The sequence below is a fragment of the Pogona vitticeps genome, chromosome 1, assembly GCF_051106095.1.
Source record: "Pogona vitticeps strain Pit_001003342236 chromosome 1, PviZW2.1, whole genome shotgun sequence".
Classification (NCBI taxonomy): domain Eukaryota; kingdom Metazoa; phylum Chordata; class Lepidosauria; order Squamata; family Agamidae; genus Pogona; species Pogona vitticeps.
In genome coordinates, this window is record NC_135783.1 from 165,272,554 (window position 1) to 165,299,898 (window position 27,345).

The 27,345-nt window shown below is 40.5% G+C and overlaps 1 protein-coding gene across 1 annotated transcript in view; it reads left to right on the forward strand.

The window, feature by feature from the left end:
* LOC110083219 (meprin A subunit alpha) overlaps positions 1 to 27,345 on the forward strand; it is a 40,336-nt gene that overhangs the window by 6,918 nt on the left and 6,073 nt on the right. Inside the window, exons 6-12 of the mRNA XM_078386822.1 lie at positions 4,371 to 4,546; positions 7,480 to 7,701; positions 8,000 to 8,146; positions 17,042 to 17,257; positions 17,767 to 18,240; positions 20,798 to 20,968; positions 26,462 to 26,642. Coding sequence (XP_078242948.1) covers positions 4,371 to 4,546; positions 7,480 to 7,701; positions 8,000 to 8,146; positions 17,042 to 17,257; positions 17,767 to 18,240; positions 20,798 to 20,968; positions 26,462 to 26,642 — 1,587 coding nt within the window. The remainder of the gene's footprint in view (positions 1 to 4,370; positions 4,547 to 7,479; positions 7,702 to 7,999; positions 8,147 to 17,041; positions 17,258 to 17,766; positions 18,241 to 20,797; positions 20,969 to 26,461; positions 26,643 to 27,345) is intronic.

Below are 27,345 nucleotides of genomic sequence, written 5' to 3' on the forward strand. Positions count from 1 at the left end.
TACTTCAATATAAGCTACCACATCCACTCAACAATTTCAACTAGCTGTAAGTAATGACAGTGGTATATTTGTAATTCCAAAGCTGAACCAGAATAACTTTCAGATGTGGGATATGAGAATAAGTTTCCCTTCAAGTGCAGGACAGTTTAAATGTCATAGTCCAAGATATACCTGAAAGTCAGCCAGCATAGAATGAATATAAAATAAAAGAAGCAAAAGGCCTGGAAGCCTTCGACACCCCCGTACCCTTCCCCCGCCGCCGCTGAGAGCTTTCCGAGCTCTCAAAGGGCTTTCTCCAATATCGGAGGGGGCCCTTTGAGAGCTCGGAAGGGAATTGTTGGCAGGGGACGGTGGCTTTGGGGTCCTTCCGAGGCCGCAGCCCACTGCCGACATTTTCCCCCAGCTGAACAGTGGGGCTGCAAAGCTCCCGCCGCTCAGCTGGGGGAAAATGGTGCCTATGGGGAAAAATCGCAAAGCGATTTTCCCCCATAGGCAAGATCGTAGTGCGATCGCAAAAGCGATGGCAAAAAAGCCATCGCTATGCGATTTCTTCGTTGAACAGGGCGCTCGTTATACGAGGCACCACTGTAGATCCTGCCCCTCCTCTATATGACAGTGTTTCATGTATGTGAAAAATGGTATCATATTTCCCCTCAGTCTTCTTTTCTCAAGGCTAAACATGCTTAATTCTTTCAGTTTTCGCTCATAGGGCTTGGTTTCCAAAACCCTGATCATCCCAGTTGCTCTTGTATGAACTTGTTCCAGTTTTTTGGCATCCTTCGTGAAGTGTACACAATACTTAGGATGAAACTTAACCAGGGGAACTAGTACCTCTCAGGATCTGGAGACTATATACCTGTTAACACAGCCTAAAATACCTAACATTGCCTTTTTTGTAGCCACATCACACTGTTGGCTCATATTTAGCTTGTGATCTACAATGACTCCAATATCCTTCTCTCTTGTAGTATTGCTTCAGCCCGGAATCCTCCATCTTGTAACTGTGTAGTTTCATTTTCCTAGGTGCAGTACTTTGCACTTTTTCCTCTTGATTTTCATTCTGTTGTTTTCAACCCATTGCTCAAGCCTTTCTAGATCATTTTGAATTTTGTTTCTGTCTTCCAGAGTGTTAGCTATTCCATCCAATTTTGTGTCATTCACAAATTTGTTTAGTATTCCCTGTGTACCCTCATCCAGTTCATTGATAACAATATTGAAGAGCACTAGGTTCCAGAAAAACATCTACTTCTGCTTCATTGACTAAGCAAAAGCCTTTGACTGTGTAGACCACAACAAACTTTGGCAAGTCCTTAAAGAAATGGGAGTGCCTCACCACCTTATCTATCTCCTGAGAAATCTATATGTGGGACAGGAAGCAAGAGTTAGAAGTGGATATGGAACAACTGATTGGTTCAAAATTGGAAAAGGAGTACGACAAGGAGGTATATTGTCCCCCTGCTTATTTGAGTCATGGCAAGTGGACTTCTTTCTTATTACAGTGGGGTCTCGACTTATGAACGACCCTACTTACGAACAATTCAACTTACGAACCCGCCCTATAGGGGAAATAAGGACTCGACATACGAACTTCCCTCGAGTTACGTACAGGAAAAAAGTACACCCTCCCTCCCCTTAGAGGCTTCTGGAGGGGAAAGAAAGTTCAGAAACTTGAAAATAAATAAAAGAAAGTCACTTACCAGGCCTTGGTAGCCCCTAAACAGCAGGAAAAAGAGCAGGAAACAGCTAAAAGCCCACACCAGAAGGGAGCCTGGTAGCCATTTTGTGCTTCCCTCCCCCGCTCCTGCACCCTCCTCTCCCCGCCTATCAGCTGGTTGGCTGGCTCTGAAGAGGCTTGGGGAGGCTTGCTCAGCACCTAAAAAGCCTGCCTGTGTGTCTTTGTGCTGAAAAAATCAGCACAACATGCTTTAAAACATGATTTAAAATTGGCTTCGTTGAAAAAAAGATTTCTAAAGTGCTTTGCAAACTGTTCCCTGCCTTCCTCCTCGTTTCTTCAACCTAAGGGGGGAAAAAAAGAAAAAAATATCCTCCTCTAGTGGCAGAAGGTGGAATAGCAGCTTCCCATTAGTTTTTATGGACGGAAAAGAGCAGATACAGATTAAATGGTTTTCAATGCATTCCTATGGGAAATGCAGATTCGACCTACGAACTTTTCGACCTAAGAACCACCTTCCAATATGGATTAAGTTCGTAAGTCGAGACCCCACTGTAGATTGAAATGTTTTGTTACTCATCCAAGCAGCTTCTTCAGTCAGACTCAACTTCCAGATAACCACACCTGGATGACTGAGAATCTTCACAGATTTTAAGCAGAAATGTGAGCTCACCAAACCACCATGATTGGCATGCCATAAAGAGAGTGGCAGGATATTTGAAAACAACAGGGGATTTAAAAGTAAAGATACAGTATCACATTGTGAAACACCTAGATTAATTGGATGCCAGTGGGGAGAAGAATCAACAGACTAAAAATCAACCGGTGGATATCTGTTTTATTAGGGAAATAGTCTTACTGATTGGACTAGCAGAAGATAGATCATTGTGGCTTAATTTTCAGCAGTAGCAGAATGTTTATAAGCAGCAAATACATGTAATTAATTGGAATGGATCTTTTATCTGTTAAAGCGCTTTGGGATTAATGAACCTATGCCAATAGTTATATCTGAGGACAATCAACCCTGTACTACAATATGTAAAGGAGAAAGCACTAAAGCTAGAAGCAGAACAATTAAATTGAAATATTAATTTTTGAAGGACTTACCGTATTTTTCCATGTATAAGATGCCCCAGATATAAGACACCCCAACTTTTCTAACCTAAAATTAAGAAATCTAACTGGGGCTTAGCAAGTGTAGGGGGAAAAAGGATCAAAGTGTTGCATGATCACTTTGATCCCTGCTTTCTCCCTTTGTGCTAAGCCCTGCTGGGCTTAGCAAAAGGAGGGGGAAGGGGATCAAAGCTATCCCACAACTGCATGATTGTTTCCCCCTTATACAGCCATGGGATTGCTTTGATCCTTTCCCCCTCCTTTTGCTAAGCCCCATGGGACTTGGTAAGCAGAGGGGAAAGCAAGGATCAAAACCATCCTGCAGCACTTTGATCCCTGCTTTCCTTTTGCTAAGGCTCAGCAAGTGGAGGGGAAAACAAGGATTAAAGCCCTGCAGGATCACTTTGACCCCTGCTTTCACCTCCACTTGTTTTTCTCTCCTCAGATTACTTCCGTGTATAAGACGACCCTCAATTTTTAGTCTAAGGATTTTAGACAAAAGTATAGTCTTATCCATGGAAAACTACAGTATGTCAAAAGGGACTGATTGAGACTGAATATCGCCCCCTTGATAAAATGGTGGCAGATATTTTGACCATGCCATTGGCAAGAGAGAAATTTGTGTATCTTTGTGAAATGTTGAATATGCTTGATCCCAATGCCAACAAAAATTTAAATGGCTTCTATGTTAGATCTTGAGAAGGGGTGGTTTTTACTGCCTTTTGGGATGTTTTGGTCTATGTCTCAGCCTACTTAGATTAAATATGTAGTTCTAGCAGTTTGCTATTTTTCTATAAATGTCCTGTTTTCCCTTTTCCCAATAGACATTGTTACTTTACTACTTCATTTTCGTCTCCTCCACCTGGTGTTTTCTTTCTATGGTGTGGTTGCAAAATACTTCTGTTTTAACTTTCCTGTCTTTCCAATCTTGTTGCTGTGATTTTCCTTAAAGGTCCTGCTCCAGATGTCTTCACCCCTGGAGATTACGCAGGTGGCTATGAGTTGATCTCATAAAGAATTATGCCTTCCTATGCACACCTTCAAGTAGCATGTCAAAACCATTCTGTGTTCTTATAAAAATGCATGTGGGGTCAATTAGGATGAGAGACACTTGAAGCAAAATTTCAGGACATGAGGCAAAGCTTGATGGGCATGAGCAGAAGAACCTGCAAATGTTATGCGATCTTGGCATAATTTGGATGTAGCAGCAACACATTCATGGTGTTGCTTTATATATGCTGAATGGTTTGTGTAACAGCTTTCTCCAAATAAATGCCCTGCAGATGTGTTATGCTACCTTTCCCATTATCTCCAGTTAGCTAATGGCTGGGGATGGTGGTGTCAGATTCCAGGTTTTGGAAGGCTGCCCTGTACTGCTGCAAGTAGAAGTGCTGGATTTTATTTTATTTTATTGTAGTATTATTGCTTCATTGGTAGAACATGATTTCAACTCTCAGCTGATTGCTAATTTGTGTATAATTGAAGTGATTTTCTTGACACAGAAGGATTCCTTTGTTACAGTCCAGCAAACTCACCACGACGTTATGACCATCAAAATGTCAATAATTTTGTCTGTCTTTCTCAGGTGTTGGTCTGTAACTGGAGATAAAAAAAGAGGCCAAAACCTTTCTATTGGAGATGGGTGTGACCACAAAGCTATTGTAACACATGAAATTCTACATGCTCTAGGATTCTACCATGAGCAGACACGGACGGACCGAGATGATTATGTTGAAATACAGTGGGACCATGTGCTTCCAGGTTGGTTTTCAGTATAATGAAAGGAATAGTGACATTGCAGTTGCCTTTTTTCTTCTCTTGGGCAAATACAAAACACAGGAAGGAGGGTTCCTAAAACTGCATGCAATCCGTCACCCACAAGGACCCCAAATAGCAATTCATAAAATAATCATTTTCTTTACCACTGATCCAAGACGCATGCATTTCTTTAAAAAGATCCTAAATATTCATAATAGCATAACTCATTGACACAAATAGGGGCTCATCAGCAACATAGGATCAGAAACATATACCAAATACAAAAAATGATCCTTATGAGTATCCTTAGAAAAACAGAGGCAAGAAAAATGTGATAAACCATAGTTGTATCAATACCTTTAAAACAAAGTTCCTTTCAAATAGATTCTTTCCATCTTGAATTGTTCAGATTGTTATACATCTCTTTGAATAAGACCTTGGATTTTGTCCACAAAACATTTCCTGCTGATAAGATCAGCATTCTGGATTTCTACTAAACCTTGCTTACAATATTGCCTCTGGAGGTTTTGCTATCGTGGTGGTGTGCAGAGTCAGGAAGTAATCAGTTTCCTAATGAGTTGCTCATGGAACAAGTTCCATTCTTCAGTAATGAAATGGAACAAAGTTACATTTTTGCTTGTAATGATCTATAATTTACTACTTTTTCAACAGAATGAGTCATTGCATGGCTAACTGTAGGGGTGAGGTGGCCTGAGTGGAGAGTCACTTGAATGCCTTATTTTGTTCTGCTTCTTTCCATGCCTTTCTTCATGCAGGCGTTGTAAGGAGATGGGGGTCTAAGGAGGGGGGAAAGCAGCATTGAAGATAGATAGATAGATAGATAGATAGATAGATAGATAGATAGATAGAGAGAGAGAGAGAGAGAGAGAGAGAGAGAGAGAGAGAGAGAGAGAGAAGGCACATGCAAGGAAATGCCAGAAATCAAGCACATAGGACAGCAAGAGAGCATAGAGGGTAGTGCACATGTGAGTGAGAGTGCAGGCTGGAAGGTGTGTTTATGTGAAAGAGTGCTCACACGAGAGGTCAGGTGCACACATGTGCAAGAGAGGGAATGTGCAGGAATGTGAGTGAGTGGGCATATGTGCATATATGAGAGAGCAAGAATGAGACTGGGCAAGCCGATGTGTGAGTGAAAGACAATGTGCAAGTGAGAGTGCAAACATTTTCAAGCATATTAAAGTGAGCAAGTAGGTGTAGATGCTCATGGGGAACTACACAAAAGCAAGCATCCCTGTGGGAGAAAGTGTGTGTGTGTGTGTGTGTGTGTGTGTGTGTGTGTGTGTGTGTGTGTGTGTGTGTGTGTGTGTGTGTGAGAGAGAGAAAGAGAGAGAGAGAGAGAGAGAGAGAGAGAGAGAGAGAGAGAGAGAGAGCACTCAATATAGTGGGCAAATCTCCAAAGGAATTGGTAGGCACATATATGTGTGCATGACAGACAGAATATAGGTGCATATGTGCAAGAGACAATGAATAAGAGCTTCCAGGGAATTCATAATGTGCCTGAACAGGCAGGCAAATAAACATGGAGGCGAGATGGCAAGTGCACCTGCATGAGAGTGGGAAAGGGTGTGCATGCGAAAGAGAGAGAGAGAAGCTGTATGCAGAAGAACATGTGGAGGTGCATATGCAGGAGAGGGCACATGCACGCGCATGGAGAGATCAAACAAGACAGAGAGAATGGCCATTTTGGGGAGAAAGTGGGGATATCTGCACATGTGACTGGGCAGGTCAGGGTGAAAGAGAAGGAAAATAAGAACAGGCAAGCTTAGGGTGTGTGGCTTAAGCAGGCACTGCACTGGACTGTTAATGCAGCTGATTCATGTGACATGTCAAATCTAACTTTGGATTGAGTTCTCTCACAAAAGGCTGAGATGTTTAGGCTGAATTTTAGCAGCCATCATTGAGATATGTTGAGTCAGCAAAGCCTACAAAAACATATTTCATAAGAATCTGTCACATTAGCATCTGTGGCTGGCAGGCAGTTGGTCAGTAGTACATCAGGAATGTCTATAAGCAAGGCCCTTATATATTGGTTGCTCAGAATACCTAGTACAGTATTCAAATACTGCTTCTGAACATGGAAGCTTCATTTAAGAGATCCACTTGTAATTCTTTCAGTGAGCTTGGCACCCAAACCAACAAAGATGCAATTTTTAATTCCTGGTGCTGTTGGAAATACTCACAAAAGTGACAAATGGATGGGGTTCTATGGGAACTAATTTTGATCTAACAGTTCTATTTCTTTACTAAGTTGATACTCATAAGAAACGGCTGCCTACAGAAGGCCAGCAAACCTGATACGTCAACTGGATTATGCACCAGAGATTGTAGTCAAGATATCTAGGAAGAAAGCACCAAGGGAAACTTTGCATCATAATGTGTTTGTCACAGTATTTTCAGCATGCAAAAACCAGAAATGCCATCATTATATATTTCCAAAGGCTACCCTCTGAGCGAATGTCTTACTAACAAGCACCAGAAAACATTCCTTTTGCAGATGTGGTAACTGTAATAACACTCTGCTACTGATCCAGAATAGCGAGTAACAGAACAAGGTCCTTTTAAGAAGTAAGGATTCAAGTGCTGAGATAATCTATTGCCATATAATCTATTTATCCAGGTATTTTTTTTTCTCCAGAGAGGCATAAGCTCACCACTTCACATGCTCAAATGCACACAGTATCAGTTCAAATGAGAACCTCTTTTAAACTGGTTAAAAATGACCAGTTGAAAGAACAGTTTAACAGTTAAATATTAACATCCATTTGTTCATAGAGTGATGCCCCAGAATCATCTGACGAATTAACTTTTTTTATCAGAAAAGGCCATGATGTTGAGAGTAGAGCAGCTTGATCTATGGACTAAAATCTCTTTGCAGGCATTTCCAGGAAGTGATTGGATGTCTATTCCTCTTACAGCTCAAGAATACAACTTTAAGAAACATGGAACCAAGACTGTCACTGATTTGAACACTCCATATGATTATGAGTCCATCATGCATTATGGCCCATTTTCATTTGGTAAAAATTCAAGTTTAGCAACAATTACCACAAAAATGCCTGAGTTTAATATCATTATTGGCCAACGTCTGGATTTCAGCATTACTGATTTAGACAGACTGAATCGGATGTACAATTGCAGTAAGTCTTCATTCGGACACTCCACTTGCTTTTGCTCATGAAAACTGTCCAATCCCCTGTAATGACTGACAGGTGATCCTAGCCCTGTGGAAGGACACTGCCCAGGGTAGCACTGTCAATGATCTTCCAATTTAAGAGATGTCCTCAGTGTTTTTAATGTTTATGTTTCCTGCAAAATCCATGAACTTTTTCTTTCTTTCTTTCTTTCTTTCTTTCTTTCTTTCTTTCTTTCTTTCTTTCTTTCTTTCTTTCTTTCTTTCTTTCTTTCTTTCTTTCTTTCTTTTTTCTCACATGTCAGCAAGATCCCTCACTCTTTTGGACCAGTGTGACTTTGAGTCCAACAAAATATGTGGTCTGGTTCAAGAACCAGTTGGTGACGCTGGCTGGATGCATAAGAAAAGCAGTCCCAAGGGACAGGATCACACCTACATTCAACAATGTGAAGGTAAACAAAACACAGGGATATGCATAACAGTTTTAGTGTAACATGATTATTTTAAGATAAGGGTGGACTTAGTTTTAATGCTGTGAGTTACTGAGCTATGGAGCAAGTGCATAAAAAAACCCCAAAATTCCTTTTTTAAAATATCATTTTTATTTAATTTGAACATATAAATCTATCAGCTACAAACAAATGTGCAATATAAGATACAATAGAAAAAAAGAGAAAGAAATGAGAAAAAAAAGAACCCCCCCCCAAAAAAAATACCCCTTCTCCCTTTGAGGACAGAGATTCAGACCTTATTGAATCCCAAATTTCCCAAGTTTCCAGAGAGCACTGAAGGAGAAAAAAACAACACATCAATCAATTTGCTCTATCCTTTGGTCTGTCTCTGGGCCCAAACATATACAGTGGTGCCTCGCACAACGAGTGCCTCACACAACGATGAATTCACACAACGATGCCTTTTTCTGTTAAATTTGCTGCCTCACACAGCGATGTTTCCTATGGGGGATTTTCACACAACAATCTCCCTTTTCGCTCCTGTAAAAGTGTTTTACAATGTTTGGACACTGTTTTAAATGATTGCAATGGTTAGTCCACCTCCTGAAACCTATGCAAACTGATTTTGGTGTTGTTCTGACACTTCGTTAATTTATGATGATTTTTTGTTTTTTCCATTGGAAACCATTAGACAGACCATCCAATGGTTTCCTATGACAAAAAATCATCATAAATTAACGAAGTGTCAGAACAACACCAAAATCAGTTTGCATAGGTTTCAGGAGGTGGACTAACCATTGCAATCATTTAAAACAGCGTCCAAACATTGTAAGACACTTTTACAGGAGCGAAAAAGGACTTCGCAAAGGCATTGAAATGTACTGAGTCGGCTTCAATACATTCCAATATAGGAAACATTGTTTCACTCAACGATGTTTCCTATGGGGATTTTCACTGAACTATGGCAATCCGTTCCAATTGGAACGGATTAACCGGTTTTCAATGCATTCCTAAGTGAAATGGTGTTTCACAGAACGATGTTTCACACAACGTTGATTTTTTTGGAACCAATTAACATCGTTGTGTGAGGCACCACTGTATTAAGTTCCAACTTTGTTTTGCATAGTCTCTTGGTTGTTCTCGTAGTGCTTCTGAGAGTGTATCTAGTTCTGTAATGTCCAACAGCTTCTTCAGGAACTCCTCCATTGTAGGTATATCTTCACTTTTCCATTTTTGGGCCCAGAGTAACCTAGCCGCTGTAAATATGTACATCAAACAATATTTGATTTTCTTATCTTTAATTTCTGGCATAATATTTAGTAGTGTTATCTCAGGTTTGAAATTTACTTTCTTTTGGGTGATCCGTTTTATTATTTCCCACAGCTGTAACCAATAACCCCTGGCTTTTTCTCATGTCCACCACATATGATAATACGTTCCTACTTTTTTTTACATTTCCAACAAATATTGCTGCTACCCTCTGACATTTTTGCCAGTTTTGCAGGGATGTGGTGCCATCTGTAAAACAATTTGAGGATATTTTCTCTTAGGTTTACCGGCTTAATCATTTTATAACAGTCTTTCCACATCATTGTCCAGTGATCAATATCAATATTATAACCGAAGTCACTTGCCCATTTTATCATCATCTCCTTTACCCTCTCATCCTCCAGATCATATTCCAAAAAGTATGTATACATTTTCTTTATTATTTTCTCATCATTTTGTCCATCTAGACTTCACCCTCAAAAAAGCCCATGTTTTTATCATTTTTATATCTTGATTCTAGTTTATTCAATGACCACCAATCTGTCGCCACCCCTAGATCCTCTAATTCTTGCTTATTTTTTATATTTTGTTCTCTGTTGAGTAATTCTTTATAGGTTAGTAACATTCCTTTCTGATTCAATACTTTCCACGTAAAAGCTTCTATAGGAGCTACCTATATTGGAATTTTCTTGTATGTTTGTGCTTGAAATTTATGCCACACTAGATCCAATGTTTTTCTTATAATATGTTCTGTAAAGTGTGATTGTTCCTTATATTTCCCATACCACACATATGCATGCCAGCCCATACTTAAGTCATGCCCCTCTAGTTTCAGTAATCTTTGGTTTACCAGAGTTATCCATTCTTTTATCCATGTCATAGCACACGCCTTATACAGTGGGGTCTCAACTTACGAACTTAATCTGTATTGGAAGGCAGTTCTCAGGTCGAAAAGTTCTTAAGTCGAATCTGCATTTCCCATAGGAATGCATTGAAAACCATTTAATCTGTATCTGCTCTTTTCGTCCATAGAAACTAATGGGAAGCTGCTATTCCGCATTCTGCCACTAGAGGGGGATATATTTTTTCTTTTTTCCTTTTAACCTAAGATGACTTAGCTTTTAAAAAAAGGGAAAAAAAGAGTTCGTAACTCGAATCTAAGTTCGTAAGTCGAGTCCATATATTCCTATGAGAGCGTTTCGTAAGTCGAAACGTTCGTATGTCGAGCCGTTCGTAAGTCGAGACCCCACTGTAATATAATAACCAGTTCGGTAGTCCTGCACCCCTCCCCTTTTTTTCAAATCCTCTAATAGCTTAAGTTTTATTCTTGGTCTCTTAGTCTTCCATACAAATTTTGTTGTCAGGCAATCCAATTCTTTGAAATATTTGAAATTTAGTAATATTGGTATATTTTGAAAGAGGAATAAAAGTGTAGGCAAGATCATCATTTTTATCATTGCAATTCTTCCCATCAGTGACAGTTGTAACTTACTCCATTCTTCCCGGTTTTTCTGAGTTTCCTTCTGTATTCTAAGATAGTTCTCTTTCATTAAGTTACTGGGGTTTTTTGGTGATAATGACTCCTAAATATTTGATTTTTTTGTACTTCTTCAAAATTATTTTCCCTCACCAGATTTCCAACTTCTTCTTTCTTTATGTTTTTAATCATAACTTTTGTTTTTTGATAATTGATTTTGAAACCTGCCACTTGTCCATAATCTTCTATGATTCTCAATACTTCCTCTAGGCCTCCATGAGGATTTTCAAGTATTATCACCAGATCGTCTGCATAAGCTTGTACCTTGAATTCTTCACCTCTAACTTTTAGTCCTTTAACTTTCTCATTAGCTCTTATTTGCCTGTTTAGGATTTCCAAACTTAGTATAAATGAAAGAGGGGGTAGCGGACAGTCTTGTGCCTTGTTCAATCAATATGCTCTCCGTTAAATTCCTGTTGACCTTAATCCTGGCTTCCTGCTTAGAGTATATTGCTTGATTATTTGTAGAAATTTTCGTTCTACTCCCATTTTCTTTAGTTGTAGCATCACAAATTCCCAGTTGACATTATCGAAGGCTTTCTCCGCATCTAAAAAGATTAGCATCATCTGCTTTTCTGGATGTAATTCATAATATTCTAAAATGTCTATTATTGTCCTCATGTTTGATGACAATTTCCTTTTAGGTTGGAAACCTGTTTGGTCTTTATGTATTATTTCTCCCAATATTTCCTTTAATCTTGATGCCCAGATAGTTGTAAAGATCTTATAATCAACATTTAGAAGAGAGATTGGCCTGTAGTTCTTGATTTTATTCTTTTTGGTCCCCTCTTTATGTATTAACGTAATATGTGCCTCTTTCCATGAATTTGGAATCACCCCCTTAGACTCAATATCTTCGGTTAACTTCTTAAATTGAGGACTTAAGATTTCTTCAAACGCCTTATAATATTCAGCTGGAAGTCCATCTGGTCCAGGGGATTTTTCACTTTTCTGTTTTTTCCAAGCCTCTTGAATCTCCTCCAATGTGATTGATTTGTTTAATTTCTCGAGTTGTTGGGAGTCAAGCCTCCATTTTGGAGTTTTGTTCAAGTTTTGTTGCTCCTGCTCTACTTCTCTTTTCTTATAGAGGCCAGCATAGAATTTTGCTATTTCTTTTTCAATCTCCTTTTGTGTGTAGATTTCCTTCTCTTGCTTATCCAGTATTTCCATAATTCTTGTTTATTCTCTTTCTTTCTTTATTCTATATGCTAACCATCTTCCTGGCTTATTTGCATTTTCGAAGAAGTTCTGTCTTGCAAGTTTTTATTGGATTGTGGTCTGCATATGTGTTTGGTAGTATATCAATTTCATTCACTTGATAAATGAATTCCGCTGAGATCCAGCAGTTATCTATTCTTGACCAGGAGTTGTGTCTATTTGAATCGAATGTGTAGTCTTTTCTTTTTGGATATCTGGTTCTCCATATGTATATTAGACTTAATTCTTCTGCCATTTCTGGAAATACTTTGGGTATCACATTCCTTGTTCTTTTCCTCCCATTTCTATTTCCCATAGATGTATCCTTTTTTTTATTCACTATTGCATTAAAATCACCCATGATGCATATTTTCTGTTCTGCCTTCGGATTTAATTGATCCTTCTGCTGAAGATAAAATTTATGCTGAGATTCATTTGGTGCCTATATATTCACCAATAGTATCTCTTCTCCCTCATAAGAAATTTCCACCATCAATTATCTCCCATCTTCTGAGGCGAAGACCAGTTTTGGATTTAGATTTTTCTTGATATATATTGCTACCTCTTTCTTCTTTTGTTGATTTGAAGCTATGAAAATTTCCCCTTGTCTAGGCATTACTAACAATTTTTTGTCCTTTTATGTGAGTTTCTTGAATAAAAATGATATCCATCTTCGCTTTAAAAAGTTTATTGAATATTTTCTTCCTCTTCTGAGGCAAGTTCAGCCCTTTAACATTCACTGAGAGAAACTTAATTTGTTTCGCCATCTGCTTACTACCCATTTTATCTCTCTGTTCCTTGCTTCTGGTTCTCCTTGCTGGTGGAGACATCTTTGGTCTTTCTTCCTCCTGTGCTTGTTTTCCATCTTCTCCTTGTTCTTCTTCTGATTCTTCACTCATCCACTGTAATTCTTCTTCAGTCAGCTTCAATTTTTGTTTCATTTCTATCAAGAAGTTTCTGGCTTTCATTTTACTATTCAAGTTGTATCTTCTGGTCTCCCAGGTCAAGTATACTCCTTCTGATACCTGCCATGAAAAGGGAATTTTCCTGTCAATTAATATTTTAGTGAGAAAGTGGTATTCTTGTTTTTTTTTTTCTGCATGCTCTTTTTCACTGCTTTAAAGAAAACAAAAATCCTGGATTTGGGAGCAACAACAGAGCATGCTCTGGCTGCACTGACTCCAGAGGACTTGGGATGTTGTGATCTTCAAGAGGCCTTACAAAATACATCATCCTTGTCACATGTGCCAAAAATCATACCCATTGTAAACATATGTTTTTTAGGCCTTAGGCTCTCAGGGATTCTGCTTCTGACCCTGCTCCCCTCATTTGAAGGTTGTGGATCCTCAGTCAATCTCTGAGAGGTCATTGAGTTCCAAAGGGGATCCTGCTGTGGGGGAGCCCAGGCCTTCGTCTTATGAAGATTCTTCCAGCTGGATCATGATATGTAACTGTTGGGAGTTTTTTTTTGGCAACACTGCCTTTAGTAGGTGTGCCTGGGGTGGGGACCTTTTTGGGCTGGGGAGACTGTGTCAACTAACCAATCATTCTTTCCCTGCCTCTGGATTCAAAGAGAGCACCACTTCTCTCCTTCTGAGTTTTTTTTCCTTCTCCTTTGTCCATTAAAGCAGTCACTGAGTCTGTTGGGGCCTGTTGCTTGAAGCAGTCATATTTGTCAGTTTCTTGCCTGTTCACGTTAACTAATTGAAACATTTTTAGTCTTTCTATCATCAGTGTCTCAGAGAGAGGTACTGAGACTGTAAGTGCCAGTTAAAGGAATAGATGAATCTGGGGAACTTGAAGGTGTTCTGCTCTGTGAATGCCTGCACTTCTGCTACACAGCTAGAGGAATTTAACCAAAATTCAAAACTGCTATAATAATATTTATTGTTTATTACTGTCTGGGAAGCAGATCTTGTGCTTATTAAATTTCCAGTTTAGATAGTTGACACAACAATTTTATTCAGTTTACTTTTGATAAGAATTCTCTCAAACCTACTGTTGCATAATACATTCAAGGAAAGAATTTGATATTTAGAAAAAAGGCATAAGGAGTGGAATGAGGGCATAGTATAAACCAGGGGTCCCCAACCCCCTGTTCATGGCCCAGTGCCAGTCCATGGCCATGACAGGACTGGGCCATGGAGACAGATCTCCTGCCCCTTACACATGCACTCCCCCCACCCACCCCACCCGCATGCATGGCCCACCACCTGCATGCATGGGTGCCCCTCCCACCCGTGAGCATGCCCCTCACCTCTGCGAGCATCCCCGCCTCTTTGTGCATATACATGAGCGTGCTCTGCCCCTCCTTGAGCACACTCCACCCCTCTGCAAGTTCACTCTGCCCCTTCGTGCATGCACGCAAGCACACTCCACCCACCCATGAGTGCGGGGATGGTGGTTTCCCCCCCGTATACAGACCCCACCCACCCACCCCAACTGGTCTGCAACTCAAAAAAAGGTTGGGGACCACTGGTATAAACTAATACAGTGGTGCCTCGCTTAACAGGTGCCCCGTTTAGCGACAAAACCGCATAGCGACAAAGTTTTTACAATCGCAAAAGCGATCGCTTTGCGATGTTTCCTATGGGGTTTTTTCGATTTGTGATGATCAGTTCCCTGTTTCGCTTACAGATCATCGCAAAGCGATGATTTTTTAACAGCTGATCGGCGGTTCCAAAATGGCCGTGGGGTAAACAAAATGGCCGCCCGCTGTGTTTTTGCACAGATTCCTCAATTAAGAGGCAGTGAAAATGGCCACGGTATGGAGGATCTTTGCTTTAAGGTCAGTTTTCAGTCCATAGGGTTTTAATGCATTTCTATGGGCTTTTTAAAATCACATAGCGACGAAATCGCTTAGCAGCGATTTTTGCTGCACGGATTAATGTCGCTATGTGAGGCACCACTGTATTCAATTGAGACTGGATTGAGGAATTATTATTGAGTGGACAATCTGCCCAGTAGAGGTTCAACATAAAAAAATACACATTTTTTCTGAAAGAGAAGCTCCCTCAAGTGGTGATAGACATGTGCTTTTCATAGCAAACTACCTTCATCTCTAATTTTGCATTCTTTATTCCATGAATAGCCATTGGAAGATAAACATCAGCTTAAATTGGAAGTCCAATTTAAAAAAAAACACATATTGACGTAAATCCAATTTTTGGAGGAAAAATGGGTCAGTTGGAGAAATTAAGCATCTTGAGTAATTCCACAAGATTTGTAACAAGATTCAAGTTTGTGGTTTTTTTTTGGGGGGGGACTTGTATTGACACATTTGGTAATTCTTACTGCTGAAGAAGGGTATCAATACCAAAGCTGTCAGCAGTGCAGTATGCAATACTCTCTATAACTCTTATGCTGAAACAGAGGGCAAAGATCCGTCTTATCATTTTTATACACAGGTGGCACATATGTATCTCTCACTGAGAAATAATAACAGTTCATTGAAATCTGTTGACTATTTTGCTTTCTTTTGTTGAAAACATATTGTTTCAGCAAATTAGGCTACATTATGAATCTATCATAAAGGGATGTGGTGGCGCTGTGGGCTAAACCGCAGAAGCCTATGCTGCAGGGTCAGAAGACCAGCAGTCATAAGATCGAATCCACGCGATGGAGTGAGCTCCCGTCGCTTGTCCCAGCTCCCGCCAACCTAGCGGTTCGAAAGCATGCAAATGCAAGTAGATCAATAGGGACCACCTCGGTGGGAAGGTAACAGCGTTCCGTGTCTAAGTCACACTGGCCATGTGACCATGGAAGATTGTCTTCAGACAAAATGCTGGCTCTGTGGCTTGGAAACGGGGATGAGCGCCGCCCCCTAGAGTCGAACACGACTGGACAAAAATTGTCAAGGGGAACCTTTACCTTTACCTTTATGAATCTATCTCATGACTAAGAAAAGTTGTTTTTAACAGGCCCATTTGCACTACAGATTTTTTTTTCCTTACAGTTATTTAGTACCAATTCAAAAGCATAGCCTTGAGCAATTTCAGAAAAGGCTTTTATTGTGCCTTCAACCTCCTTCAGTTCACTGAATTTCTGCATAAGTGTTCTGCACTCACAATCCTTCCTTGTTTTCCACTACTCTCTTTTTCCTCATTGTGAAAAATGTGTAAAGAAAAAAAAAGTGGAATAACTGCATGGTACCTTCTAATTGTGTGGTGTAAGAGGAAATGTCATGGGTTAGACATAGAAACTTGAAAGGTGTCATTTGACAACAACCCAAAGAAAGCTATAGCATTCTCCATTTATTAGATCTATGGTTCATGTATATTATGTAATGGAATAGTTCATGCATATTAATGTTGCTTAGAAGCAGAGCTGAGAGAGATGCTATAAGAAGTGGAGCCTGAGTCAGTAAGAGAGTCAGTAAGAGAAATGTAAGAGAGTCAGGCCGGAGAGAAAAGCCAGACAGTGTAATAAGAGTGTGTAGTTTGGGGAAATTCTGAGGAATGATTAGCTACTAAAGATATTCATGAATCAATCTCTGTAATCAATAAACCAAAGTTTAAATTAAAAGAACTTGAAGTGTGGACCTGGATCTTTCTGAAGTAAATGGTGATTTAGAGATCACTTGGTGGCAGCAAGTGTGAAAGAAGAGAGTGTTTGCCTTTGTGTGCTCTGAGGCTTGATGGTCAAACAAGGGGCACAAGGGTGGACGTCACAAAAGCTCTATTGGATAATCCTTCCAAGGTTCTCTTAGGAGTTCAATCAGTCTATGTCTGTGGAGTAGATCTGCTTTTAGGGTATCAGTTCATTCATTTTGAAATGCCATGCTTTCCTGATTTACGACATTTGTAAGTCAGCAAAAACTGATAATCAGAAGCACTGTGTGTATAAGAATGCATGCTAACACTTCTATAAGCACTATTATTTTTTCTCCGCAGATGCTGGACACTTCATCTATTTTAATACAAGTTATGGGTATAAAGGTGATGTAGCTCTGTTACAATCCCGTATTCTCTACCCAAAAAGGAAGCACCAGTGTCTAGAGTTCTTCTTCAAAATGACAGGAAACCTTGAGGACAAGCTTGTCATCTCAGTTAAAAAGGATGATGGCACTGGAAATGTTCGCAAGCTGGTTAAAGTTAAAACTTTTCAAGGTAATTTTGAAAACTAGTAGAAGATTTTTGAAGAACCTTTGTACACCCATCACATGCACTTTACATGCAACACACCTGCTAACCATGAGTTTTTCTGGGCATGTACTATGACTTTAAGGCTGTTTCACATATTTTTTGTTTTATAAAACAAGAAACATCCTAAGGTGCCATCAGGAAAAAAGATATGAAAAATATGTACAATGCCATACATGAAGACTGCACAAATGCCTGTTTTATGATGTATATCACTGGAAGTAATTGTTTCCAGGAGACATGCATGTATTTGAGACTAAACATATTAGTGTAATCTTCAAACAGGAGGGTGGACATTGCATAGGATCACTGTATTCCAGTTCTCCACATTTGGGCAGTATTATTTGTTTAATTGACACATTGTCATCTGATTTGCAGGGGGGAAATGCAGGAAATATCTATCATTTTTGTCTGCTTTCTGTCAGTGTGATAGCACTCTAAAGAAGTCATTATGTTTCCCTTTTTTACTTGCACAGGAGACAGTGACCATAACTGGAAAATTGCCCATGTAAATCTGAATGGCCAAAAGCCATTCAGGTATCTCTTCCATGGACTAAAAGGTGATCCCAACGACTCCTCTGGAGGAATTTCTATTGATGACCTCACCCTGAGTGAAACGAAATGCCCCAGCGGACTGTGGCTTATTCGTAACTTCTCCCATCTGCTTAAAACTGCTCCTCAAGGTTACTCTATGTGGAGTCCACGGTTCTACAGCCCTGAAGGTTATAGTTATGGTTTAACGTTGTATCCCAGAGGTCTGAGAAGCTCTACCTTGACAAACTACACACGTATTAATTTTCACCTGGCCAGTGGTGCAAATGATGATATCCTTGAGTGGCCAGTTCTACACAGACAAGTTACCATCACAGTGCTAGACCAAAATCACAATGTCATGAGAAGGATGTCTTCAGAAAGGAGCTTCACCACAAATGAAACTCAATTTTTGCCAGGTATGTGCAAGTTCATGAGCAGGAATAAGTGGGGAAAATAAGAGCCCCATGTGGCAGACATCTGAGATGCACAACATCAGAGTGCATCTCAGGATAACATGCAAGGTCATGGTGAGTGCTGGGATCAGAATTACTTGTTCCTGCACAACCATCGTCAGCCCAGGAAACTGTGTCTACATATTAGCTTCAAGATTGGCTCATTCAATGATGACCCTCTTCCTCCTACAACTGTCATTGCTGCCCATTCCCCTTCCTTCTGGACTCCAATCACGCAGTCTGCCCCACTCTCCACAAAGGAAAAGGGGACAGTGAATGAAAGATGTTATTTTCTTTCCTCATTCTTGTCATTATTTATATGCAAAGTTGCACAGTGAGGACAAAGAGCAGCCAAAGCTGGAGGCTCAAACATCTGGCAGAAGCACCTTGCTGGTTTGGATGACCTGCTGCACTAGCCCTTTTTGAAGTCTGCATTAACTGATTCATGAATTCATTTATTCCACATCTATTCCATCTTAACATCTGCTAGATATCCTAAATTAATTTGATTTAAACCTGGTCACTTTTGAATAGACTCCTTTATGCTCTCAATATCTGATGATATCACAAGTATGGCAAGTTCTAGAATATTTCCCTCATATTTCTTGGATAATTTTAATTAGCAGAGTAAGAAATGTGAAAAGCTCAATTTCACCACCACCTTTTCCTCAGTGAGAATCACTTTATGTTAAAAATCACTTTAGAAGCATTTAGACTGGGGGGGGGAGATATCCTTACTTATAGTTGATGTCTATAAAGGTAAAGGTTCCCCTTGACATTTAGTCCAGTTGTGTCTGACTCAAGGGGGCAGTGCTCATCCCTGTCTCCAAGCCGTAGAGCCAGCGTTTCATGGTCACATGGCCAGCATGACTAGACACGGAAGGCCGTTACCTTCCCACCATGGTGGTACCTATTTATCTACTTGCATTTACATGCTTTCAAACTGCTGGGTTGGCAGGAGCTGGGACAAGAGATGGGAGCTCACTCCGTTGCATGGATTCGATCTTATGACTGCTGGTCTTCTGACCTTGCAGCACAGAGGCTTCTGCAGTTTAACCCACAGTGCCACCACATTTCCCTTGATGTCTATAGTAACAGTAAAAAGAAAAAAATAAGGAGAGGTGAGTCCTGGGAGACAGAACCTCCCTGTTGGCTGCATGGTTGGCAATCAGGAGACAGAGAGATTAACAAAAATAACAAAGGAAGTGAAGGAAACAAAACAGGAAGAGAGGCAGGGGCAAACCAGATGCAGTGCAGGGGAAGAAGATCTGGCAATCGGCTAGAGAATCCCCTTAGAACCTCCCTCCCACTGGTAACCAGTGTTACAAAGCATGCAAGATCATCATCATCTCAACACTGTTGCCATGGCATTTACGTAAGTAGTGATGCCTAGAGTTTTCTGCATCTTAACAGATATCTTATCAGTTTTGGAAAATCAGGCCTCCTTCAAGTGGTATATGTAACAGCACTTGGGTCAGGAAAAGGGAGGAATATGAAAGGAACTGATAGAAGTGCCATTCATATGAATCCTGGTGTCCCTGTATTTGTTTTATACATTTCACTTTTAATGTCTGTAATTAATTCTCACTTTTGAGAGAAGAAAAGGGACGTGGTGGTGCTGCGGGTTAAATTGCAGAAGCCTCTGTGCTGTAGATCTTCAGCTGTAAGACCGAATCCACATGACGGAGTGAGCGCCCGTCGCTTGTCCCAGCTCCCACCAACCTAGTGGTTCGAAAGCATGCAAATGTGAGTAGATAAATAGGGACCACCTCGGTGGGAAGGTAATAGCATTCCTTGTCTAAGTTGCACTGGCCACGTGACCACAGAAGATTGTCTTTGGACAAACGCTGGCTCTATGGCTTGGAAATGGGGATGAGCACCGCCCCTTAGAGTCGAACACGACTGGACAAAAATTGTCAAGTGGAACCTTTACCTTTACAGTCGTGCCCCTCTTAATGATTATCCCACATTACGATGAATCCGCTTCACAACAACGTTTTTGTGATCGCTTTTGCGATTGCAAAACGATGGTCTAAATGGGGGAATTATGCTTAGCAATGATCGGTTCCCTGCTTCGGGACTGATTTTCGCTTTACGATGATCAAAAACAGCTGATCGTCGGGTTTTCAAAATGGCCCCCAGGTGCTTAAAATGGCTCTCCGCTGTGTTTACGGACAGATTCCTCGCTATACAGGCACCGAAAATGGCCGCCGTATGGAGGATCTTTGCTGGACAGTGAGTTTTTAGCCCATTGGAACGCATTGAACGGTTTTCAATGCGTTTCAATGGGTTTTTTATTTTTGCTTTATGATGTTTTCGCTTAACAGTGATTTTCCTGGAACAGATTATCGCCCTTAAGCAAGGCACCACTGTACCTTTGAGAGAATTACCCACTTTGGAAATTATGGGTCGAATCCACTGCTGTAAAGCTAAGCAGTCCCTTTACCCTGTTCTTCCACCAGAAGCCTCTAACAGGAAGCATATATACTGCAATGACATACTGTTATTAAACTGGTTACAGGTACAAATTGTTCTCGATGGAGAAGACCCGCTCTTGATAGGAAACTTGATACTTCCTGCAATTGCACTCGGAGCCATGACTGGGGGTGGAGCAAATTTATCTCACATGCACAGCTAAGGAGACGGAATTATCTTAAAAATGATGACCTAATCATCTTTGCAGAGTTTGAAGGTACCCAAATGACATACTTATTAAACGAAATTAATTTTTTTAAAAAATAACTGTCTGTCTTGAGAGTTTGCTATACTCAACTTTAAAAGTCATTACACCTTTTCTGTTGGCCAGTGACACTTATTTGACTAGTGAAAGTCTCTGTAAAATAAGGAGATCAAAACTATTAACTCTCACTGTGAGCAGTTTACGTAACAGACTGCAAGAAAGTTTATTTATTCTGCATTGGATGTCTACTGTTTTGACAGAATGGTGGATGGCTGCAGTTGTAGTTCCAGAGGCATGCTGTTTTCAGAATATGTAACTAGATGATGTACACAAGTTATTGAACTATTTAACGCCCACTCCCCCTCACTTAAGGATCATTGCCCTTCCCCAACAGAGAAACCTCCCCAGGACTGGGCTCATCATCTGGACCTCAGAAATGGTTTAACACTTCTTTCAGGGAGGGTCTGTTTTCCACAGCATGTGGAGGCTGTGATTAAGTTTTGTTTCAACAAGGAACAGTTTCGTGTTGTCGTTGATATTGTGGTGATGTACGGTTTTAAATTATACAGCTTGTTCTGTTCTAACAAAGAACAATTTAGAGCCCTTGATTTTTGGATGATTATTGCATCTAATGTGTCATTCTTTACAAAGATATTGGAAATGCTGATGATTTCTGAACTGCAGGTGACAGAGCAGACAATCCATTTTGACTGGATTGAACTCCTGGGTGGATACATGACATTGATGCATTCTGATCTCTTTTCTAGCCTAGCTCAGATAGAAATAGCTTTGGTTGTCCTGGTGAACAACCTGTACTTGGAAGTGGATGGGGATGTGCAATTAGAGTAGTCTCCTTTGAATCCACAGGGTTTACAGAGGAGTTGTCTCACTAGTGCGATTTGCTATACTAAGCCACTGGTTCTTAACCTTGAGTTACTCAGGAGTTTTGGACTGCAACTCCCAGAAGCCTTCACCACCAACTGTGCTGGCTGGGGTTTCTGGGAGTTGCAGTTCAAAAACATCCGAGTAACAAAGGTTAAGAACCACTGTACTAAGCGATATGATTTTGGCGATTATGTTATACTTTCATCTCATGAACTAACTTAAGGAGGTTTCACCTTGAAAAGTAGTATAAATATAACTTCAACCAAGAAATATATTACTAAAACACAGTAGTTTGCAAAATGCAACAGGACACAAGGGCAGTTTTCCCTTCCGGAGATTTGTCCTGGATGTCATCATAATCAGGTTGCTAGAGATTCTTCTCTGGCTCTTACTGTTGAGTGAGAACTGAGGTGGGGACTGGAGTTTGCAAAAATCGTTTTAGTCCCTTCCTTGTATTAGAAAGCAGTTTGAATCCAGGATTTCTGGATGCCACTCCTACTTCAAGTCTGCACCCCCCCACCAACAGGCAGGAAGGCTCCTGCTCTGGCCCACAAGTCTTTGTTACAGAAAGATTGGGTGCACTCTTCCTATCTTCCTTTGCCACCCAGGAAGATAAATGTATGCACAGCAGAGCCATCAAGGAAGCTGGGTAGTAAAAAGTACAAAGATAGTTAGATGAAAGAAGCAGGTCCTTGGTATAACTGTGACTCTTTTCATGGTTCTTCCTCACTATGTTTACTCCAGAGCATTGTCCTCCTCTGCCTTCCCTGATTGCTCTTTCACTTCCAGTGCATCCACTGGCTGCTGCTCAAGAGTTCTGTCGATGTATACTACTTCCCTTATAGCCTTAAGTGTGGCAACTCACTCCTCCTAGTTCTATCATTACAAGAGCTGGGCTTCTTTGCTATAATTTGCTGCAGAAAGGAGTACATATCTCTCTATATTGGAGAAGAAAAGGTCTGTTATTTGAAACCTGGACTTCAAATGGCTGGAAAAATCTGTACAACTTTTGTTCTCCATGGCTGACATGGTTTCCCCTTCAAGGACAGTGGACAGAGTGGAGGTTTACGTTGGGCTGCTACCCTGTCTTGTTGTGGAATCCTGAAGTGGCAGAAATGTGAACAGTGGTTACATTAGCTAGTGATAGCTATTTAGTCCCTCAAGGAGTAAGCACAGTAAAGTCAAAATGGGATGACTCTCATGACTGGAATACAGTAATCAAAGGATATAAATTGTTCAAAAAGAACAGAAGGAATAGAATGGGAGGTGGAGTTGCAGTATATGTCTAAAATACACATTCCGTAACAGAAATATGGGAGGGGGAGATTGGCTGCCCTATTGAGAGCATCTGGATCAATGTAAAGGTAAAGGTAAAGGTTCCCCTTGACATTTTTACTCCAGTCGTGTCCGGCTCTAGAGGGCGGTGCTCATCCTGTTTTCAAGCCGTAGAGCCAGCGCTTGTCCAAAGACAGTTTCCGTTGTCACGTGGCCAGCGTGACTAGGGAATGCCGTTTTACCTTCCCACCGAGGTGGTACCTATTTATCTACTTGCATTTTTACATACTTTCGAACTGCTAGGTTGGCGGGAGCTGGGACAAGTGACGGGGCTCACTCCATTGCGTGGATTCAATCTGACGACTGCTGGTCTTCTGACCCTGCAGCACACAAAGGCTTCTGCGGTTTAGCCCATGGCGCCACCACGTCCCTCAATGATCAATGTAGTTGGAGTGAAAAACAAAAGGAACATGGTAGTTGGAGTTTATTACTGACCACCCAATCAAGGAGAGGATGCAAATGAAATTTTTGAAAAACAAATTGCAAGCATTTCAAAGAGACACGATGTAGCAGTGGCGAGAGCATTCAATTATCCTGATATCAATTGGGAGGCAAATTCTGCCAAGTATGGCCCTTTCAAAAATTCCTGGCTTCTATGGCAGACAATTTTATCTTACAAAAAGTAATGAAGGAAACTAGAGGACTAGCTATCCTTCACCTGATTCTAACCAATAGAGATGAGTTGATGGAGGAAGTGGCAATAAGGGGAACTCTGGGCAAAGAGTGACTATGTTCTACTAGAATTCTAACTTTCAAAGGAAAGCAGAATGTAGCCATATATATATGCTGGATTTTTTAAAAGCCAATTTTAATAAACCCAGAACAAAGATAAGTAAGGTCCCATGGCAGGAGATGCTAACAACGAACAGGAATCCAAGAAGGGTGGGAGTTTGTAAAAAAAGAAATTCTAAAGGCACAAATACAAGCAAAAAAGGCCAATGTAGCTTCACAAAAAATTCAGACAGGACCTGAAAACAAATACAGGTCACATACAGGAAGTGGAAGGAAGGCCAGCTCATGAAGGAAGAGTACAGACAAGTAGCAAGAGATTTCAGGATTGGACAAAAGCTGAGAATAAGCTGAAGCTAGCTAGAGGCACTAAATGCAACAAAAAGCGTTCTTCAGGCATGTGCATAGCAATAGACAAAGAAAAGAAACAATGGCTCAGCTACTCAATGGAGATGGAAAAACGATAAAAAAGAAAAGGCAGAAGTGCTCAATTCCTATTTTAGCTGAGTCTTTTCCCATAAGACAGATTATGACCTTACAGACAAATCTGAAGATGGAAGGGACAAGATCGCAGTTGGAAGTTGATAAACAAATAGTCAAGGAATGAGTTCAGATCTCCAGGGTTGGATGAACTGCATCGAAGAGTATTGGCGAAGCAGCCTGAAGAACTCTGAGAACAGAGGGACTGCTATAGACATAGTATTCCTTGGCTTTATCAAAGCTTTTACAAAATGCCACATGATATACTGATTACCAAGCTAACTAGGTGTGGGTTAGATGGATGCACAGTTGGCTACAGAATCATACTTAGGGGGGTCCTCCTCAAACTAGGAGGAGGTAACAAGTGGGTTACCCCAGGGATCACTCCTGGGCTGTGTGTTCTTCAACATTTTTATTAATAACCTGGAACAGGGAACAAAATTGGATGGAATAGCTGATACCATGGAAGACAGAAACAAAATTCAAAATGATCTACAAAGGGCTTGAGCACTGGGCTCTAAACAACAGAATTAAAATCAATAGGGTTAAGTGCAAAGTACTGCACCTCAGAAAAAGAAACGATAGTTACTTGATGGGGGATATCCCACTGATGAGCAGTATGAGTGAGAAGGCTCTTGGAATCATCATAGATCACAAGCTGAATATGAGCCAACAGTGGTAATGTGGCTACAAAAAAGGCAAATGCTATTTTAGCCTGCATTAATAGAGGTATAGTCTCCAAATCCCATGAGGTGGTAGTTTCCCTCTATTCAGCACTGGTTAGGCCTCACCTTGAGGACTGTGTCATATTCTGGACACTGCACTTCAAGAAGGATGCTGACAAATTAGAACAAGTTCAGAGGAGGGCAACCAGGATAAAACCAAGCCTTATGAGGAAAAACCGAAAGAATTGGGCATGTTTAGCCTTGGGAAAAGAAGACTGAGGTGAGATATGATAGCACTTTTCAAATACTTGAAAGGCTGTCATACAGAGGAGGGGCAGGATCTATTCTCAATCATCCCTGCATGCAGGACAGGCAACAATGGGCTCAAGTTACAGGAAGCCAGGTTTCAATTGAATATCGGGGGAAACTTCCTAACTGTTAGAGCAGTGTGACAGTGGAACCAATTACTTTGAGAGGTGGTGGGTGCTCCAACACTGGAGGCATTAAAAACAAATTTAGACAACCACTTGGCAGATTTCCTTTGATTTGCATTCCTGCATTGAGCAGGGGGTTGGATTTGATGGTCTGATAGGCCCCTTCCAACTTCATTATTCTATGATAGTAATGACATAAGATGCCTCCATGAGCGTTGCTGTAGGAAAATATATATGTTGGAGTGTATATGTGGTGTGTGTGTGTGTGTGTGTGTGTGTGTGTGTGTGTGTGTGTGTGTGTGTGTGTGTGTGTGTGTGTGTGTGTGTGTGTGTGTGTGTGTGTGTGTGTGTGTGTGTGTGTGAGAGAGAGAGAGAGAGAGAGAGAGAGAGAGAGAGAGAGAAATGCAAAGATGTAGTATATTGTTGTCCTTTTTATGAACCACTTTAAGAAAGATATATGGTTTCAATCCATGAATTCAGTTCCAATTCAGTCCATTTCAAATGGTATTATCAATGTTTGTTTATTGTTTTCTTTCATTTTCTAACTAAACTCTTGTTGCAGGTATAACAGCCATAGTAGCTGTAGTTATTTGATTGACTTCCTACCCTTCCTAATAGAAATCCAGTCTGTCTACGTAAAAACACAGAACTAAAATAAATTTCTTAGTATCTAAAATAATAGATCAAAATATCTGGGTAAATATAATTTAAAACAGTGCAACCCATCAACCAATACCATCCTCCAATAAAACAATTGCTTACCCATCTAAAAAGTGTAAAAGCAAGTAAAGATGCCTTGAAGGCCAGTGTTTTTTTTAAAAAAAACTTTTATTTTGAGGGCAAGTGAGGTTGTTGTTTGCTAATGTTTTTTAAAAATTAAATGTCCATGCTTAGAAATGTATGTACAAGTTTTTTATTTCATTTTTTAATTTAATAAGTCTTCCACATTTGTCTTCTATTTACTCTTTTTAAATCAGATTTAACACATCTCATGAAAACAGAAGAACACTTCCCACAAATTTGGCCACTCCATGAAGGACAAAAGAAGAGGTCGGCTCCACTAGAAAACTGGCAGTCCAACTGGAGGCAGCTGTGTGACCCAAATCCTTGCCAAAATGATGGCATCTGTGTAAACATCAAGGGGAACACAAGCTGCAGGTATCCTGCATGATTTTGTACACATCATGTTTGGGCTTCTCTTTTACATGCCTTTCCAGTGCATAAGCAACTCAGAGACCAGTAAGAATCGTACCTGGATATTAGTTTTCTCTACAGAGGTTTTGTTTTCTCAATCCGATGTCCAGGGTTCCCAGTAGCCAATCCAAACTTCTCATTTGTACTACTGTAATGAACTCTATGTGATACTTCCTTTGAAACCCGTCCAACCCAAGACACTTTGTTGCCTGTCTGAGGAAATGTAAACACTGTCCCTCACAAGGCCCATCTTGGATGTAGTAAATCCAGCAAAGTTCTTTAGGCTCAGAATGCAGAATATTTCTCCATCAGTAAAATATATGGCCACATATTTGCACTCTGATAGCAATAAATATTTAGCTCTGCTGTAGGAACCTTGGTGGCTTCTAAAACAGATGCAAACAGATGTTGTCTTTTGGGATATTTGGAAACAATTGCATAATTAATGACATACAAAACCCTTCATGGTTTGGGACCACGTTACCTGTCGGAGCATCTTTCCCCAATGTCATCTGCCTTACTCACCAAATCTTCAAAGGCCAGGCTCCTCCAAATAGCCACCCTGAGAGAGGCCCGAAAGTCAGCTACTGGAGGTAGGGCCTTCTCTGTGGTGGCACTAATGCTATGGAATCAGCTTCTGGAGGAGCTACCTCTGATTTCCTCCCTG